This window comes from Lolium rigidum, chromosome 5 (assembly GCF_022539505.1).
Source record: "Lolium rigidum isolate FL_2022 chromosome 5, APGP_CSIRO_Lrig_0.1, whole genome shotgun sequence".
Lineage (NCBI taxonomy): Eukaryota > Viridiplantae > Streptophyta > Magnoliopsida > Poales > Poaceae > Lolium > Lolium rigidum.
The window spans coordinates 216,201,784-216,221,198 of NC_061512.1; the positions used below are offsets into that span (position 1 = coordinate 216,201,784).

The 19,415-nt window shown below is 50.1% G+C and overlaps 3 protein-coding genes across 3 annotated transcripts; 1 reads left to right on the forward strand and 2 right to left on the reverse strand.

Moving 5' to 3' along the window:
• Nucleotides 1-3,922: 3,922 nt before the first annotated feature.
• Nucleotides 3,923-4,924, reverse strand: LOC124658034 (blue copper protein-like). The gene is made up of 2 exons (XM_047196480.1): nucleotides 4,648-4,924; nucleotides 3,923-4,528 (listed from the first exon to the last, which is right to left on the reverse strand). The coding sequence occupies exons 1-2, from the start codon at nucleotides 4,808-4,810 to the stop codon at nucleotides 4,191-4,193; spliced, it is 501 nt and encodes a 166-aa protein (XP_047052436.1). The 5' UTR covers nucleotides 4,811-4,924; the 3' UTR covers nucleotides 3,923-4,190.
• Nucleotides 4,925-7,239: 2,315 nt separating this feature from the next.
• On the reverse strand, nucleotides 7,240-9,545 carry LOC124654115. Its single transcript, XM_047193146.1, has 6 exons — nucleotides 9,395-9,545; nucleotides 9,225-9,284; nucleotides 9,026-9,133; nucleotides 8,836-8,906; nucleotides 8,456-8,649; nucleotides 7,240-7,569 (listed from the first exon to the last, which is right to left on the reverse strand). Exons 1-6 carry the CDS (start codon nucleotides 9,457-9,459, stop codon nucleotides 7,456-7,458), a joined length of 612 nt encoding a protein of 203 aa, XP_047049102.1. The 5' UTR covers nucleotides 9,460-9,545; the 3' UTR covers nucleotides 7,240-7,455.
• An 8,249-nt stretch (nucleotides 9,546-17,794) lies between these two features.
• Nucleotides 17,795-19,415, forward strand: LOC124657074 (E3 ubiquitin-protein ligase RING1-like). Its single transcript, XM_047195689.1, has one exon. The coding sequence runs from the start codon at nucleotides 17,795-17,797 to the stop codon at nucleotides 18,851-18,853; it is 1,059 nt and encodes a 352-aa protein (XP_047051645.1). The 3' UTR covers nucleotides 18,854-19,415.

Here is a 19,415-nt window from a genome sequence, read left to right on the forward strand (position 1 = left end):
GTGGGAGGCGCGGGAGAGGAGGCGCGACGAGAAATAAAAGGCGGGAACCAACCGTCCTGGATTTGGTCGCCGACAGGTGGGCGTCTGCCTTGCTTCCCGATCTGTTCGGCGTGCTTAGAGCGTCCCCTGTGGAGAGGGGACGGTCTCGGGGCGCTGGACACCGTATTGGGCCACGTCGGGCGGAAGGAGGCTTTGGGACGCACGACTGGGGTCGAAAAAATGTCTGACGCACTCCAAAAACCTTTGGGGGACGCGACTGAAGATGCTCTAATCCTAAGGGTTTGTTTGATTCAAAGGATTTTCAAACGAAACTGCTGGAATTCTTTTCTGTAGAAATTTTTCTTGGAGTCCATTTGATTCAAAGGATCGAACCCTCTAAAACTCTTATGAATTGTTTTGCTATACTACAGTTGTATAGAATTCCTAGCAAGAGGTTAGATATCTTGGAAATTTTTCTATGTGTCTACGGCTACTATAACATGTACTCAATCTCTATAGGAAATTTCCTGTGCTTTTCATGTGGTGCAACCAAATGACTACTGCAACTAATGCCTGCATTTCGTATTTCTATAGGATTTTACATGGCATGACATACTGTTCATGCGTTTTTTTCTATTTCCATAATTTTAAAATCTTTGAATCAAATAAGCCCTAAGGCTGTGGGTGTACACGAAGAGTGAAGAGGCAGGGTCATACTCCTTGCCGTAAGTTGTCAGCGTAAATAGCTTGCAGCCACAGTCCTTGCCATTTGTAAGATCATATATTGTGCGCAAGTCGGAGTGACTTTGAGTCCCTGGTAAGTGGCTCTTCAACTTGCGCCCCACCAATGTACACAAAGTCACACGACTTAAGTATGAGGATCCGTGACAGTGCTCTACATTTTGCGCACATGAAAAATGTAGCACACCTATGCATGTGTTTTTGTACTCCGTACGTTTTTAGATGTGCAAGTGCCGCATTGCAATACCATGTGTGCCCCACCAATGTAACCACAAAATGTACCCCTGCGAAAACGTAAGTATGGATTTATTTATTTTTCTTTTTTTTTTTCTTGGCAAAGGTCTAGGTTGGTGGGCTTAAAGTCGGCCTTTGATATTGCAAGCCCCTGCCCTTTTGGGCTTTAAAAATTTACCAAGGCCATTTGCTTCTTGACTAGCAAAGTTTATCATGCTCATACTTAGATACAATTTGACTAGTGTTTTTCTCGTGTTTTGCATCATTTCGAACCTGGAGAAGTGACTACACTAGGAATAAAGTGATTTCATATAAATGCTGAAGGAGTTGTCTCGATCCTCACAATTTTTTTGACGAAATTAGCGGACCACAATGTGAGATTTTGTTCAAATAAACCTACAAGTGAGATCTCGAAAGTATGGATCCCTGGTTTGACTCCCCATGGTTGTTAGAATGTGCATCCTCTCAGGCATCGAAAAAAGTTGGACCCATTACGTAGGAGAACATCATTGCGGTTTGCAATATGAGGTTAGGGCACATAGTACTATACTTACAAAAGAGAGGTGGTAGCCATTAGATGCATGATCCAATTAATCAACCATTTTGCTTTACTCTGTTCCTGACCTCTCGATGTTCTTTTGTTATGTTGTTTTTCCGGTTGAACTACCCGCAATGCCCTGACGTAACAAGTGAATCCTTAATAGATATTATCACTTCCCAACACTTTGAACATCACCAACAGTTTGGAAGCCTGAGAAGAGAAGGTGTGCCAGGCTTGGAGTTTTTGTTGGGAATTAGCACACTCAAGCGTGCCCTGAAAATACGTAACTGAATAAGTTGTAAAGTTCAGCACCACAAATGTACTAACTTGCTCCATCACGAAAGAAAACATATCCATCAAACATTTATGAAGAAGTAAATTTTCCCAACATAGGACAAGTCACGGGTGCTGTCAGCACACATGTAGTACAAGTTCTAGGGGCGCGTTTTGGGCCAGCAATTTTCAGTCTGTTTGGATGCATGCAGCCCACTGCGTTCTTGCATGAATCGGGTTTTAAAGCACCCCGGGACAAATCTGGAGGAACGCCCGGAATGACAGTTTCTCCGGGGCTAGGCCCGTTGCGGCCAGAAGCGTGCACGCGTGGAGAAAGTAGGCGGAAACTCCGCGTCACTTCGGGAACACGCGCCATAATTAGCCTCACCGCTCCCCTCTCCTTCCTCTCACTCGTGACCGCACTCTCACCTCCCCCAAACTGTCATATTACCCGGCGGTTCCCCTCCCGCCGATCAATCCGCCGCACCGACGCACGGAGGAGCACCGCTACCGGAGGAGGAGACGTCGGCGAGCAGCACCGCGACATCGGCCGCAATTTCTTAGACCAAATTACCTTTAGTCGGTATGGACTCCTTTAAAAGTTAAGAAAAACGAGCCGGCCTGACCTGATGAGGTAATAAAGAAAAAAATCGAGCACTTGTACTACGAGGGGTGGAGCTGGGACTTGGCCCGAGCAGCCGGCGTGCTACTGTGCCGGGTTCCTGCCAGCGGCCTCCGCGAGTCCTGTTGTAGGCGTCAGATCGGGTAGTCGCCAATCCATTAATTCAAGGGCCGGTAGCTTCAAGGTCCCTACATCGCCGTAGGTAACAAACAAAAGTATGCATAGGTAGCGAACACGAGTGTGTACCAGTGGCGGAGCCAGAATTGAAGCAGTTCTGGACCAAAAACCGAGCACAAAAAATGTAATAACACAAAAAATTTGGTACGGTTGCAAAGATATAATTTCAACTCAGTTGTTAATGATTTAAAAAGTATATAAGAAATGAAAAATAACCATATTTGTTACTTTAGAAATCGTTAGCAAAAAATATTAGCATGTATCTGGAGCCTCTAAATCTTAGTATTATATTACCAAAACATGAAGTTGATAGCAAAATGAATCTCAATACTGGGCAGTCACATAAATCAAATTAATTGAAATTTGATAGAGATGAAAATAAATTGGGTGTGCCTATGGCTCAGTTGACTGAGATTTTCTTAAGTCTCAGACATCTCAGAAAAATGCAATTGCAGTTTAAAGAAAAATGCAACTGCACATTTCTGACAGAAAAGTGCAATTGCACTTTTTAAATAGAAAAGTGCAACTCAAAGCACTTTTTTGTAAGTGACTTAGACTTAAGAAAATCTCAGTTAACTGAGACATAGCAAAACCGAAATAAATCACCCAACTCCTGAAGAGGGGGTGTCGTAGCTGAGTCCTGAGTAGAACCTGGACTAAAGAGGAAGAGGTGAACAACTGCAACGCTCTAGCAAGGAAACCCTTGAGCGACATCGTCCGGCTTTGCAGGAAGGAGGTTGCATTCCTAGGAAGACAGGTCAGCGGCGAGCAGGGAGCAGCGCGGCCCTGCTCGGCAAGCCGAACGTCAAGAGACGATGGAGTGGCAGCGCACGTCTAGCCGCAGCGAGCGAGGGAAGGAAGCCGGACGGAGTCGCTCATTTTTCACCTAGTTTCGGTCACGCTAGGTACATGCCAGAAAAGATGGGCGAGTACTGGGCTGGCTTTACCAGAGGCCAAAAAAATTGCTGCACCCCGGGCCATGGCCCTAGTTGCCCGGGGTGTAACTCCGCCCCTGGTGTGTACGGTTGTTTAAATTATGCAAGTGAAATAGTTTTAGCTAACCTTCACCTGTGCACCGCAGTTTATATCTATCATTAGATAACCTGAAATTTCCGCACCTTAGTTCTAGACTCTAAATCATGCATTTTTTGTTCGTAGAAATATCTGGTCACATAATGCAGCAGGGGCAAAAGCCCCTTCTTAGGTTTCAAGCTAACACTGTTAGTGTTTAAAATGCACTAGTGTGTCATATGAAGAACAAAATTTACATACGGTGTCAAATAGGGAAGAAATATTTTTCTAGGGCTAAATAGGGAAGCGAAATTTAAGGCTGTGTCAAATAAGGAACTCTCTCATGCTCTAATACTTCTTTTTATTACAAAGATGTCCTTGAAAAAATTGTCACAAAACGCACAATGCATGCCCACGCACGGCGACACACCAACTGCTCACAGAGAACTGGAGTACATCAAAGAGTAACATGAACTGCACGTACGGTGAGGAATGTCACACCAGAAAACGTAGAAGAAATAAGCTCAACCTGAGAAACAAGATCGACGGCCGATAACAACCCGCACTGCCTCTTCCCCGACACGACGCTCGCCGACGACGGACGTCCATCGATCAGAACAGCGCGACCTTGATCAGAGCCCCGGCCGCCGCGGCGACGACGGCGCCCATGGCCGGAACCTGCAGGGCGGCGCCGGACGGGGTGATGCTGCCTCCTCCCGAGGACGATCCCGAGCCGGCCGAGCCGCCCCCGCCGACGGTGACGGCGACCTTCATGCCGCCGGCGCAGTGGCCGGGGATATTGCAGATGTAGTAGTGCGTGCCAGGAGTGTTGAGCGTGACGGTGGTGGCGCCGCTGTCGTCGTTGGCCAGCGCGTTGCTCCCGGAGCAGGACGAGTAGTCGCTCTGGCTCACCTCCGTCACCGTGTGCGCCTTGCTCGTGTAGGTGAACACTGCACGAGAACAATTTCCCAACAGGCTCACGTTAATGTTTCCAGCACGTGTACACCCGGTGAGCATACTAGCTAGTAGTGCTGACGCCATGAAGCTGAAGCAGATGGAGCTCGCTCACCTAGTTTGTCGCCGACGGCGAACGACTTGCCGCTGGTCCAGCCGGAGTAGTCGACGCCGATCACCCAGCCCTTCCCGTCGCCGACGGTGTACGAGGTGGCCGCAGCCATTGCAGCACAGCTCGCGACGAGCAGCGTGACGAGGGCGGCAGAGGAGGACGCCATCGATCGGCAAGCGATCTTTGCCTTGGATAGTTTGGACGACCAAAGGAGCGACAGAGAGAGGATAGTGTAGGAAGGGAGACAGGGATATATGGCGATGAATGTACCAAACTCGTACTGTCGATGTAACAGTGGTGCACACCTCACCGGAGGTTGGAAGGTCTATTTATACACATCCGATTCGCACGTCCGCTCACAAAATTTCCGGGTGATAAAGTTTGAAAAAAGAACTACTTAGCACATGCAAATTTCCTTTTTCCTGATTTGATTTCTCATCGACAATATGCTTTCCGCGTAGCTGCAGTGTGTGAAGGGAATGGAACCGCAATGCCTTGAGTGCGACTCAAAGCTGCGCCGGCCGGCCGGGGGCTTAGCTGGTCGGCATCTCTGCGCAGTATTGTTAGCGCCGCTCGCGCATTGCCGACCTCACGCATATGATATGTTTGCCTCTCAGTGATCGTCGGAACATATGAGTTTTCTGCGAGCTTTTGGACAAACAATTCAGGGGATCAAGACTTCGAGGGCATTGAAAACGTAAAAGGAGCCGAGAGTTTGTTAGCTTTTGAACAAACAATATGGTGAGTGGCTGGCCAGGGAACTGATGCCAAAGTGTATTGTGAACATAGTCATGGGTTGTTAGCAAGCTAGTTCCCCTTCGACTCAAAGAAAAACAAAACAAAAAAGGAAGCTAGTTCCCCTGCTCTTTGCTCAATCATTTTCGTACAGGTGCATGATGATGTGCTTTGTGCAAGAAACGAACGGACGGAGGCAGCTTGGGTGCTGTTTCACCTAATCCATTGACCTGAACGTGCTAGCTTCACCTAACACGCACAACTGGCCAGCGAGCGCAAGAACATGAACGGTCACCGGGTCACGTACGTGCGATTCAGTTTCAGACTTGGTCTCAAACAAGGTACAGTACATCACAACCTGTTCATGTGGGTACAGTCATACGTCTTCAATCTTCAGATGTACTGCCGTAGACTCTTTTATAAGTTTTTCGATAAAGAGAATATATAATAATATCAAAAGATATCAATTACATTCAGGTTCTACAACAACGCAGCACCTTAATGGCAGTACGGATGCGCCAAAAAAAAAACTAAGAAACAAAAGTCCCGTTATAGCATCCTAGGCTTAGCGACAGCAATACAACCACCACCGAGACAACACCTGAAATGCGAATCTTCAAAAACGACGCCTCCAAGAAGGAAATGGTGCACCAAAGCCGTCGTTGCCCGACCAAAGATCTCAGATTTTCACCCCGAAGATAGTCCCTGCTTTTAAAACAATGTCTACAACAAGGTCGTTGCCACGCACAACCAGTTAAGGTCAGACCTTGGGTTTTCACCCTGAAAGATAGGACTCTGAACTTCACATGTGTTGCCGCTCTCACTTCCATACCACTGTTGCGGATCCCGGGACACCAAGCAAGTCCCTCAACAACGCGGAGACTTGAACCTCCCTTAGCTAGTCCTCCGCTCCGGCCTTCATGTTATTCCCTTCATATGACTGCATCATGGACCAAAATATCTCTTGATGCCAACACAGATCAGAGCTTTGCGCCGCTCCCTCCAGAACCAATCGGTCGGAATAAAAGCATGGGTGCGCACGATTGAATACCACCGATCCAGCAAACTCCAAGCAAAAAACACACTGTTACATTTGTCGGCGGCGCCTTCCGGAACTCAACACTCCTATCAGATCGAGAAGAGCAAACCTCAGGTCAGTCTTCACCTTCGCCCAAGAGAGACCCTAGGATCGCCGCCTTTATTCAGGTCAGGCCCCCACGCTGGCGACCATCCCAGGCTGGCCACAGTTGCCGCCGGAGACACCAAGCGCAGATCGCGTTGTCCGGAGACACCGCACACGCCCTGGGCGCCACCGCTGCCAAACGCTAGCCCTCCACCGGCGACATCATCCGGCTTCCATGCCTCTCCAACTCGCCGCCGGTACGCGGTGACAGATCGAAAGACCCACCACGACCATCTCCAGAGAAGAAGAGGGCCGCCTCCACCGTCGAACCCAAGGCTGCTGCCCCGGGCGACCTCGTGCCGCGGGAGAAGCCCAAGATCACCACCACGCACCGGTGAGAGGCGGGGGAGGGGGGATGGCGCAGATCAAGGATCTGGCCGCTGCCCACCACCAGCCACCACTGGCGGGGGGGGGGGGGAGCACAGATCAGGTCTGGCCGCCGCCTAGCCATCCACGTTCGACCGGCCGCAGCATCGAGGGGAGATCCCGTTAGCCACGCGACGCGAGGAAAGGCTGCTGCCACGCCCCGCGGTCTTTGCCCGGCGGCGGCGGGAGGCGGTTAAGGTTTGGGGGTGCGGGAGGGAGGGGAGGTGGTTTCGTTCCGACAACGTTCTGACTAGAGCGGAGTAGTAGCCAGTAGGCACTTAACTGCAGAATGTCCTGGGTGGAGCACGATGTACGCAGATACATATCCATTCTTCAGATATGGTGTTCTTATTAGGGTCCAGGATGCTTCAGATTCGAGCACCCAGCAGCCAGCACATTTACAATATCTTGCTATAACCATGGTGTACATCTAGTTCATAGGGCACAACGAACATATTTACACGTTGGCATTGAGAACTAAGGAAACAATACAAACAACAATATTTACAACAGGGAACAATCGAGGGTCATTCCTGTGCATCTGATCCCGCGTCGGACGCTGTGGTTGGCTTGAAGTCCTTCTCGAGTTCTTCGATGACAGGCTCCACTGCCGCGTCGATCTGGTCGCTGATCGTTTCAATCTGCAACAGCGTGCAGGTCAGCTACGATGTTGTATAATCAAAGTTAACTAGATAGGGTAGAACTGAAACAGGCTTTGTTAACAGGATGAAAGTGAACTGTACGTATTCATCTAGATTCTAGAATCAAGATACAACGTGTGCTGCACATTTACTTTTAGCAGGAAGCCGACAGTGAATTAGAGATTGGGCTACCAAAACTGTGTTTAGAGAGAACCCAAAGAAGCAGTCTATTTTCACTGCCAAGCTACCACATGCTTTCCCTCATCTGAAAGTCTTCTGATACTTTCCTTCCAAGAAGCAGCAAAAACCGCAGAAGTAACATGGAATCTTCCTAGGCCTAGGGTCCTTACAAGCATCCAATAGTAGTATGGATTGGTCAGGGAAATAATGCTCTTGCGTATGTTATTCCTAGGAGTGGCTTTCACTAACATCCAATGAGAAAGCACGAGTAATAACGATTACGTTCACACATTCACTTGTTTATTATGCTTAACATTTTACATATATACAGAATAAACAAGTATTAAACCCAGGACTAGTCTGAATTGGTCAGAAAATTGCTCTTGCATATGTTATTCCTAGGAGTAACTCACACTAAATGCAATTGAGAAAGCATAGATAATTACGATTGTGTTCACACAAGCACTTGTTTGTTATCCACAAGTTTACATAAATGCAATATAAGCATGAATCAAATCAAGGAGTAGTCTGAATTGGTCAGGAAATTGCTCTTGCATATGTTATTCCTAGGAGCAACTCTCAATAAACGCGGTTGAGAAAGCATAGATAAATACAATTGTGTTCACACAAGTACTTGTCTATTATCGTTAACACGTAAGCAAGATTTATCACCAAGTAGGAACAAGAATAAGTCATCAGGACGAACCTTCTTAATGATGACTTCAACCTTCTGTGCATCCTTATCCACTACCTCAGCAATGTACTCAATCTCCTCGGCCACCTTGTGCAGGGATCCATCCTCTGGTAAGGAACTAGCCACATTAGCAGCTAGCTTCTCGGTCACCTCGGCAGCATGCTCCAAAACCTTCAAAGCAGTTTCCACGTTTTGTATCACCTTGTCTAACATCAGAACCCAATTTTTTCAGCAAGAACGTTATTCCCAAATGTCAATGCTGAAAAAACTACTCATGGGCTAAGGGACTGTGCAGGTGCAACTGGTTAATTTAGGCGTTGTTTGCAACATTAGTGATTGTACTATGTGGATCGAGAGTAAGATAGAGGAAGTAGTGGTACTGGTGTCTGTACCTTCAATCTGCCTGGCCCTCTTGTAGAATGGCACGGCCGTGTAGACCACGCCTCCAAGCACCATCTGCACCCTGAGAAGAGAACAACAGAGACGGGATGATCAGCCGCGCGCGTTTCATCTCACGGGAACCGTACAGGGTACAGAGGTACGCTATGTTGTTACTGCAGTAATAATTCGGTAAATCCCTACCAGATAGGTAACATCGGCAGCGGCGTGAAGCCAAGGCGTCGACGGCCCGCAGCGGCAGCGGCGGCCGTATCCGCCGGAACTACATCTGATTCCCCGAGAAAAACCCACCTGCCCACCGAGACCAAAACCATCTTTAACACAAATCCACGAGTTGAGCCCTCGAGAAACAGGCAACCGAAGTTGCTCGGAGGAAACGTACCCGGAGTCGATGTCACTCTGATCCGCAGCGGAGACATCGAAATCAGCCTTCTCGCTCGCGCTGCAACGGAACAGGAACATCCAAGATAAATCAGAAAAAGGGTCAACGGATTCCATCCATCCCCAAATCAACCTTGAACTGAGACGAATCAGGGCGAAAACCATACGTACTTTGGGTCCTCCGGCGCGGTGGGCAGGGTGGCGGCGGCGGTAGGCGGCAAGGCGAGCGTCGCCATGGATGATCGATTCGAAGAGTAGAAGTGTAGTTTGGGCGAAGGGCAGGAAAGGAACCAGAGGTCGAATCGATTAGCTCGTGGAGTAGCTGCTGTGGTTAATCATGTGAGGGGCCGAGTCTGCATTAAATTGCCAGCGTGGGACCGGCGGTGGATAAGGAAAACTAATCCTATCTGCAAACGTGCATGCTACCGTGGACCGACGCGCCGACGTGGCGTGCCTCAGGCCACCGGATTTGAAACCTAGTATGGGCTGGCCCGTCGGCCCGTTGCATGCCACAGTGAACGCAGATCACGACGCCGACAGCTACAAGACAGGTCCAGCCCGTCGAGGCAAACTTGGGCTTCCTCTGAGCCCAGACCAAGTTCAGATTTACGTAACGTCAAAGTTCGGCGTGTTCAAAATTGTGATCGGCGCGAAATTTTCAGAACCATGAATGAGCTGTATAAATTCATAACGACCTTGTTCTGTTTATCTTTTTATTCTTTCACGTGTACAACAATACAAGAAGAAATCCCAAAAATGGGAATTTATTCATGTGTGGGCGTGTCCTATGTTATTGTGGAGAACGTGTGCACCAGGTGAGTTCGTTTTTGGCGGCAACACAGGGTGAGTTCGCTTTCTACGGCAACACGGTATGTATTGATCTACGTGGTGGAAACTCTGGGCCTAACCTTTATTGGTCGTACCTTGCGATGGCGGATTTCTAACCGTGTTTCTTGTTGAAGGCATTGTCTAGAGGAGGCTCGAACTTTTTCTAGCGTAAAACCTATGATTTTCCTTTCGTGCTGAGATCGAACGTCCACAACGCATGTGCGTTGTTCTATGCGTTGTTCTCTTTCCATGGGAAGATCCACGACAGAATTCTAGAGAGGGCAAAAATGTGTTAAGCTGGAAAATCCTTCTTTCTAAGTGGGGGCAAATGACTATTTAGCTTAGAATATTACAGACAGTATGGAAATTGAGTGGGGGCAGTTGCCCCCCTTAGCATATACACTAGATCAGCCATGTCTCTTCCTAAAGAGGTTTCTCTTGATATTTGGCATTGCGGTGGATTATCACAATCCTTTTTTCGTTACATCCGCTTATGCCAGTTGATGTTTTTGTCTGACCCATTTTCTCTAATTGTATTGCTAATTTGCAATATCAAACTACAGTAGTAGAGAATACCATGGGCATGGGCATAAAATATATTTGAAGCATTGTAAACTAACTCTAAATATGCTAGTTTCCATCTTGCCACAGGACATGCCAGCTTGGGGGTTGTTGCTCGCATCCCGACCGAGTGCACTAGTATATGCATTATGTTTTTTTTTATTGACATATGTTTGAGTATGGATATAAACGGATATGATACTTCCTGCACCGAAATGACTTCTGAATCTACACATGTATGATACTTCCCGCACTGAAATAACATTTGAATCTTCACACATATAATATTTTTTGCACTGAAATGATTTCTGAGTCTGCTTTGAAAATCTATATATAATTTGAATGAATATGATGAATAAGGATATTCAATTTTTCTACCTGACATTTGGATACCCTATAGGGTATGGTATATCAACTTGCACCAGCCATCGATCATCTGAGAATCATTAAGATTATACAATGTTTTCAAAATGAATAATGTGATTTTTTTACCAAACCAGCTAACCTAAGATAGCACAATTAGTAGTTAGCAAGTTGTTGAGTTCACCTGTTAAACATCTATTTATATAGTTATTGGGCCAAATATGAAGTTCAATCATTGTAGCCAGTGGCAGAGCCACACTTTGGTTGTGTAGTCATTTGACTACACAGTTTTTTTTAGCAATACAAGCTTAAATTGTGTTAAAATTAGTTAATAATCCATACCAATATATGTCAATATATGTATGTGACTACACAATTTTAACATGACTACACATGATTAATGTTCTGGCTCTGCCACTGATTGTAGGGTGCTGAGTTAGTGAAGCCTGCGTAGATGCGTTTTTAGGGGTAAATGTATGTACGTATTTGTAAGCGACATTGTTGTGTATCTTAACTCTTAAGAATATATGTAAAAAATAACTGATTTGACCCGATTACACACGTGTGTTTGAGCATTTTGGGTGTTGACGGGGCGTAGACCAGAGTGGCTCAACGTGCTAGCTATGGCCATGTCCAATTTCACAGCTGGCGTTGAGGTCACATACACGTACAACCTCCTGTGGATAACTCGATGGCATCCTCCAAGCCTCCAAGTAGCAAATCGGCTGAGGGTGATGGCTTATTTTGTAATTAAACAACTCATGAACCGGCACAACTAGTGAAGTGAAAATGTGCACTCCGCGTTGCCTCCGCGGTTAACAACGAGTCGTGTAATCTGGAGCTCCCAAGAGCCGACGTTGACACATAGTGAGAAGATATAAATTAGCCAATAAAGTCCACTCATTTCTGTTCCACGGAGAAAAATGCCAACAGACAGAACGATTAGTCAAAAAACGGCCAATTTATTGTTACAGCGTCGTTATCTCCGGTTCCACATTGTTAGGCATGTAGAATGATAGGGAATTTACAGCTTCTCACAGATAGAGAACGTCTTTAGCACTTCACATCATCTCATCTAGAGAAGAAAATAACTATAACATCTATAATGCATTATCTGTATTGTGAACTATTACAATTAATGAAAATTTGTTTCTAAGGAAAGACATAGATACAATGGTGAAACTGGCATTCTCTTATTTTATTTTCTAAGGGAACATCCATTAGCTAAGAGAAGACATCAATCTTTTTCTCTATCATATCTTCTCCAACTCAGCAAAAATCCTTGGTGACGTCACCCCATTATACATGCCGTTCTATTTTATTACCATCTCTTGAAAATAATGATAATTAATTAAATTTTGGTGGAAAATTATATTGCTAAGGAAAGATATACGGTACAATGAAAAACGTTATCTTCTCTTATTTTCCAAGGGATCATCCATGTCACCAGCTCGACCCCACAAAGCATCCTCTCCAACAACGAGCCGTCTCAAGCCATCATGGAGAAGACCAAGGCCTAGCCCACGAGGAAGAAGAGGTTCCCCGAGTGACTAGACGGACCGCAATGTGCCAATTAAGGCCATGTAAAGTGCGAGAGGTGTTGATGTTGTACTTAAGCGTGTTTGTGCCATTAGCAGAACTTGGCATGGATGATATGAAAGAACAAACACTGCTCGTATAGCTTGTGCAGTAGCTGGCGAGGATAGGTTGGATCTAAGGATTGGCTTGGTTCGAACCACTCCTTGTATCTTATGAACTAGAGAAATTTGAAAGAGATCCGCCAGCACCTTAAACTTGGTATCAGGCGCCAATTCAATCTCCAAACCCTAGAATTCCCCATCCACTAGTCTCTGATCGTGACCCGGTTTTTACTAGTCGTTTTTGGCAAGGAGTTTTCAAAGCTATTGGAACTGAATTAAGGATGAGCAAAGGATGAGCAATGCTCACTACTCGAAAATCGACAACCAAACTAAGCGTGTCAACCAACCTGTTGAATGCTTTATCACTGCCCACCTGCCCACCTGCATCAGTGGTCTAAATGGTTGAGTCTACGTGAGTTTTGGTACAACAATAACTGGCACTCTTCTCTTGGCAAAACCCCGTTTGAGGTGATTTATGTAAGGCAGCCATGGTACTTTGGGGTTACGACAACCGGAAGTATTCTTGCAGAAGACATTCAAACTTGGCTTGCTGATATGAAACTGCTGACAATATTTACTCCGCATGCAACAATGTATGAAGTACCAGGCTGACAAACACATATGTGAGCGCTCCTTTTCAGTAAGGGATGAAGTGTCCTTGAAGCTCCACCCTTACATTCAGTCTTCAATTGCTCGCCAGGCTAAGCACAAACTTGCATTCAATTTATTTGGGTCTTTTTGAGTTATTCAACGCATTGGTGAAGTCGCGTACAAGCTCCAGCTTCTTGATTCCGAGTAGAATACATCCTGTCTTCCATGTATCTTAATTGAAGCCATGCATAGGTCCAAAGCATCACGTATAGCCGCAACTTCCTAATCCCGATTGTGTATTCCAGGTCCCTGTTCAGGTCCTTCAGCGCCGAGTTCACCAAGATGGCCTCCGTAAGGTGTTCTAGGTGCTTGTACAATGGAATAGTTCTTCGAATGCAACCACGACATGGGAAGACTTGGAAGAACTTCAGCAACGCTTCCTGCGTGTGCCTGCTTGGGGACAACCAGATAATCATGAGGGGTGTGGGGATGTTAGTAGCCCGTCCTCACAAGGCATCCTCTCCAACAACAACCTATCTCAAGCCATCATTGAGAAGACAAAGACCAAGCCCACAAGGAAGGAGAGGTTACTAGAGTGGCTAGATGGACCGCAATATGCCAAGTAAGGCCTTGTAACGTGTGAGTGCTGTTGATATTGTACTTAAGCGTTTGTGGTCGCAAGAACTTGGCTTGGATGATACGAAAGAACGAACACAACTCGTGTAGCTTGTGTGGTAGCTAGCGAGGATAGGTAGGATATGATGATCGGCTTGATTCGAACCACTTCTTGTATCCTACTCCCTCCTTTTCAATGGTTAGGGCCTAAATATATTTTCAGTTTTTACCCATAAAGTAAGGCGTGGGTGCGTAAAGATTGGTAACTCCCCCAAATTGCGTCTCCTGAGCGAGCGTTGTATTTGTTTAGTCTGGTTGAGGTTGCATGCTGATTAACTGTGCATGCCCATGCGTAAATCATGGAAGACCCATTGTATGAGAGAGATAATTGTGTGTAGCGATTTATGAAGGGTACAATGCGATTTTTTTTTATAGCTCAGTGGCTCGCTTTGATTCACGAGAGATTTACACCTTAATCTGCGGAATGTAGCGAGTATGAACTAGAGAAATTTAAGAGAGATCCAGAGTCACTTACAGTCCCTTAGCTAAGGAAAAGCGATCTCTCTTTCGGTATTCTCTCTTCGTTCTACATGACAACTTAAAAAAAAACGTCACACTGTTGTACATGCCTTTGCCCAATCGATGTTGTCTACTCATGATAAACCTAGCCTTCGACTCTTTCTGCACGAGAAACCCCAACCAACATCAGGCTTGAGCGTGACAAATCAACGGCCAGGGTTTGTGTTAGGGAAACACTTCTATTCCCCCGGGGGATCAAGCGTTTGATCGTCCGGGTCGACAGCTGGCCACGTTAGCACGTCCCTCTAGCTATTGAACCGAACGAGAGGGAGAATGGGGCCCACCACGTTCTCATCGAAGCTTATCCTCTCCCCATCCCGTCTCCTCCATCGGCTCCGGCGGCTGCAAAGTGGATTCCGGCTCCGGCGGCGACCCTCCCGGCACCCCTTCCTCCACCACCTCCCCTAGCGACACATCTCCGCCCTTCGGCAGCTCGCGCCGCCACGTCTCCCCGCGGCTCGCGCGTCGGTGGATGTTCCCCGCAGCTCGCGCGCCCGGATTTGCACCGCCGTGCGCCACCGGAGTTCGGCCGCCGCTCCCTGGATTCTCACCGCCCGCGCCACCGGAGTCCGGCCTCCGCGCCCTAGATTCTCACCGTTGCGCGCCACCGGAGTCCGGCCGCCGCGCCCGGGCGCCACTGGAGTTCGGCCGCCGCGCCCTGGATTCGCACCGCCGCGCGCCACTGGAGTCCTGCCGCCGCGCCATGGAGCTCCATCCCCGAGCTCCCCCCTCAGCAGCTCACGCCTCCGCGTACCCTGCAGCTTGCGCGTGGATGCATTGCTACTTTGGTTTTGTGGTTTCGCTACAATTTTTTTTTTGCTACAATCTCTCCGGTGAGAATCCATTGAAACTAGGTTTTGCTACATTTTTTATAGGTGTTTGCTACAATAGTATATTTTTCTGCTACAAATTCTCCGGCGAGGTCTCCGGCGAGTTTCTGACGAGGTTGGTTTTGCTACAATATCAAAAAAAGGTTGCTACAATCTTTGTGTGTTTTTGCTACTATAGCATATTTTTTTGCTACTAAGTCTCCGGTGAGGTTACCGGTGGGTCTCCGGCGACATCTCCGGCGAGTCTCCGGCGAGTCTCCGGCGGGACTCCGGCGAGTCTCCGGCGGGTCTCCGGCGAGTCTCCGGCGGGTCTCCGGCGAGGTCTGTGTTTTTAGGTGAAAATAGAGTTTGCTACAATTAAATCGTTTTTTGCTACTTTGGTGCATTATGGTAGCAAAAGTGGGAGAGAGGGCTGGTTGGTTTGATCGGACGGCCGGAAACGTTCCTGATTTGTTGATCGGACGGTTGGGGACCAGGGGGATTAGAATTTTAATCCCCGGGGGACGCCCAGCACTTCCCTTTGTGTTAACAGGCCGTGACATTCTACGAGCACCGGAGAGTCTCTGGACGCACATGCACGACCAAGTATTTTTTCCACATATTTGTTTGGCAAGAGTAATTTTCCACCCATTAAGAACCGGTACTGACTTTGCGTAATCCAAGCCCAGTGCTGCGCCATGTACACCGGCGACCGTTACGGCCAAGTCGTTTAGCACAAGGGAAACGCTGGTGTTCCCCCGGGGGATCAGCCTTCTTTTCCTCCGCCTCCATCGCGTGCCACGCGTACCTCTTCTGTGGACAGCGATGCTAGTGGGGTCCACCACGACGCCATATCTCCTCCTCCGATTCACCTCCTCCACTCATTCAGTCATTCCCCAACGCCTTCTTCTTCCTTATCCTTTCCCAAACTCCTCCAGCCTTCACCTCCACGAGCGCACCGCCCCGCCGCCGGCCACCATTTCCGCGAGCGTGCCGCCCCCAATCCGTCCTTCTTCCTCCTCCTCAGTGTGTTGCTGCGACTCTCGCCGCCGGCCATTACTCGCAAGTCCCGCCGCCACCGCAAGTTGCGCCATGGACGCCGGAGGAGCTGGGCCGCGCGGCCTCTGATGGATTCGGGGCGGCGAAGGAGCTGCCATGCGCGATGCTGCGAGCGCCGGCGTTGGAGCTGCGAGCGGCGGCGGCTCCTGCTACAAAGGGCGTCGGCGTCTGCTACATGTGGAGGCAGGGGTTGCTACACAGGGCACCGACGTTCGCTACAACAGGCGTCGCCGGTGGTGCTACATTCGTTGTCGGGTCTGCTACGTCCGACCTCGGCGGCGATGCTACCGAAGGCGGCGGTGTCTGCTACATCCCTCCGGCGCCGCTGCTACCAAAGGCCAGCGGCGCTGCTGCAAGCGGCGGGAACGCCTGCTATGTCCGGCCGGCGGGGCTGCTACCAAAGGCCGGCGACGCTGCTGCAAACGGCAGGGAAGCCTTCTACGTCTGGCCGGCGGCTCTGCTGCAAACAGCGGCGGCTGCTACGTTCGGCCAGGGGCGCTGCTACCAAAGGTCGGCGACTCTGCTCCAAGCGGTGGCGGTGCCTGCTACGTCTGGCGGTCCGAGCTGCTACCAAAAAAGGTCGCCGGTGCTACCATAGGGCGAGCACAGATGCTACAAAATAAAGGCATCGCTGCTACCATTTGGTTGCGGCGTTTGCTGCTTGCCGTAGGTGGGATGCTGCAAGGCGGAGGTCTCGCCGGAGTTAGGAGCGGAGGTGCTACCAACGAACGATGGGTTTGCTACCAAGGAACGAAGGTTGTGCTACCCAAGGAGTCGACGTCGCCGGTGAGGCTGCCGATACGAGCGGAGGTGCTTTCGGGCGGGCGCGGTGCTACGTCGGCGGCGGCAGTTCCGGGAGGCGCGGGTGCAGCGCTTCATCGGCGGCGGCGGCAGTTCCAGGAGGCGCGGATGCAGCGCTTCGTCGACGGCGGCGGCGGTTCCGGGAGGCGCGGGTGCAGCGCTTCCTCGGCGGCGGCAGCGCTTCGTCGACGGCGGCGGCAGTTCCGGGAGGCGCGGTGCAGCGCTTCGTCGACGGCGGCGGCAGTTCCGGAAGGCGCGGTTGGAGTGCTGTTTTTTCCAATTTTTTAAGAGGTGCGGGAGCATTGACTCGGGATGTACGGTTTGGATGCATGACAACGGACGGCTGGCGACCCGGGGGATCCGGGATTTGATCCCCCGGGGGACGCTCAGCACGCCCCTTAGCACAATGATAAGTGGGCCTAAACGCTCGGTCCGTTCCCTCGACCCAGCTGTCAGTGACCCAATACCAGTTCGTGTATGTCAAGTGTTTCGCACTGGCTGTGTGTGCTCTCCAGCTCCACCCCGAGTTGGCTGCTACAATGCCAAACTTTTACCAAACCCAACAACGACCAATCCACTCCACGTCTCCGTCCAGCCCCACTGCCCTGCCCACTCGCGCACGCGGCTCATCTTCCCCCACCGCACCAATGCGCTGCTGCACGCCGCCGATCCCACGCACCAGCCGCCGCCGCCCTCACCTCCGGTAGCCGCACCGTCACCCAGCCATGTACCCGGCGCCGCCGAGCCCGAGCCCGAGCCCGAGCGGCTACGGGACCGTCACGCTCAACTGCACCGACAACGCGTTCTGGTGCATCCCGCGCTGCCCCGGCGGCGACTGCGTCGACTACGCCTTCGCGCCCCCGCCACCCCCCCCCCCGTTCCCGCGCGCCACCATCGCCGTCGACCACCGCCTGCCCGTACGCCTCCTCCTCACCGTCTCCCTGCTCTCCGCCTTCCTCTTCCTCTCCTTCGGGCTCGCCACGCTGCTCCTCTACCGCCGCCGCCGCGCCCTGCGCCGCCGCCGCCGCTCGGCCACCGCCCCCCTCCCTCACGACGACGACGAGGAGGCGGGCGGCGGCGGCGGCGGAGGGGTGGTGCACCACGTCTGGTACATCCGCACGGTGGGGCTCGACGAGGCCGCCATCGCGTCCATAGCCGCCGTGGAGTACCGCGGCGCGGGGTCCGGCGGGGACTGCGCGGTCTGCCTCGGCGAGTTCAGCGACGGCGAGCTCGTCCGCCTCCTCCCGCGCTGCTCCCACCCGTTCCACGCGCCCTGCATCGACACCTGGCTCCGCGCGCACGTCAGCTGCCCCGTCTGCCGCTCCACCGTCGTCGTCCCCTCCGACGTCCTCGCCGCAACCACCGACGCCAACACAGACGTCACCGAATCGCACCAGGTGTTCGACGAAATGTCCCCGTCAGAGTCACTGCACGAGGATTCCGACGCCTCTTCGGACACCCAAAGCGAGGACACGGAAGCCCCAGCAGAGGAGAACGGGAGCGCCACGCCCAAGCCGATACGGCGCTCGGCCTCCATGGACTCGCCGCTATTCCTCCTGCCCGTGCCTGAAGTTAAGGACGCTGCTGCGCAGTCCAGCCGCAAATTATTGCCGAGCGGCCGAGAGATGAGGATCATCAGGGTGAAGGACAGGGAGGCAGCAGGGACGTCCTCATCCTCCTGCCAGACTGGCAAGCTCGGGATCGGCAGGTCGATGTCAAGCAGTGGCCGGGCTTTCTTCTTCTCGCGGAGTGTTCGCTCTACTGGCGCCGCTCTGCCGCTGTGAGCTGGTGTCATTTTGCTGTCAAGAGGGGGTGCAGCCTCAGCAAAGCCGGGAGCTGGTAGTGTGTCTGTGTCTGTTAATAGGAAGTGTATACTGGAGAGCTCAAGTGGCTCCAAGAGAAATACTTATCTGAAATATGTGAGTTGACAAGAGCAATTTCCGCGTGATAAGTATTTCTTGAGTCGATGTGCTCGTGTTAACTTGCACGCCCAAGCTTCCTCTATCATAATGTCAACTTGTGTCAAGCTATGGCTGAGGGAATTTCAGGGAAGAAACTGAAGATTGGTTTCTTCATGTAATATTTGTGTACCAATCTCGCAAGAGTGGACCACTGCCTGCCTCAATGTTTATTGTTTCCACAAGGGGGTGGTGCAAATGTACTAAGATCAAGAATCTGTAGTTGGACCAACACTTGATGATATCTTACAAATATTGGTGCACATGTACTACTACCTCTGTTCCAAATACAAGCCTTTTTAGAAAGCTAAACTAGCTTTGCTAAAAAGGCACATATTTCGGAACGGAGGTAATAATAACTGAATATCTTAAGAACTAGTTAGCAGCA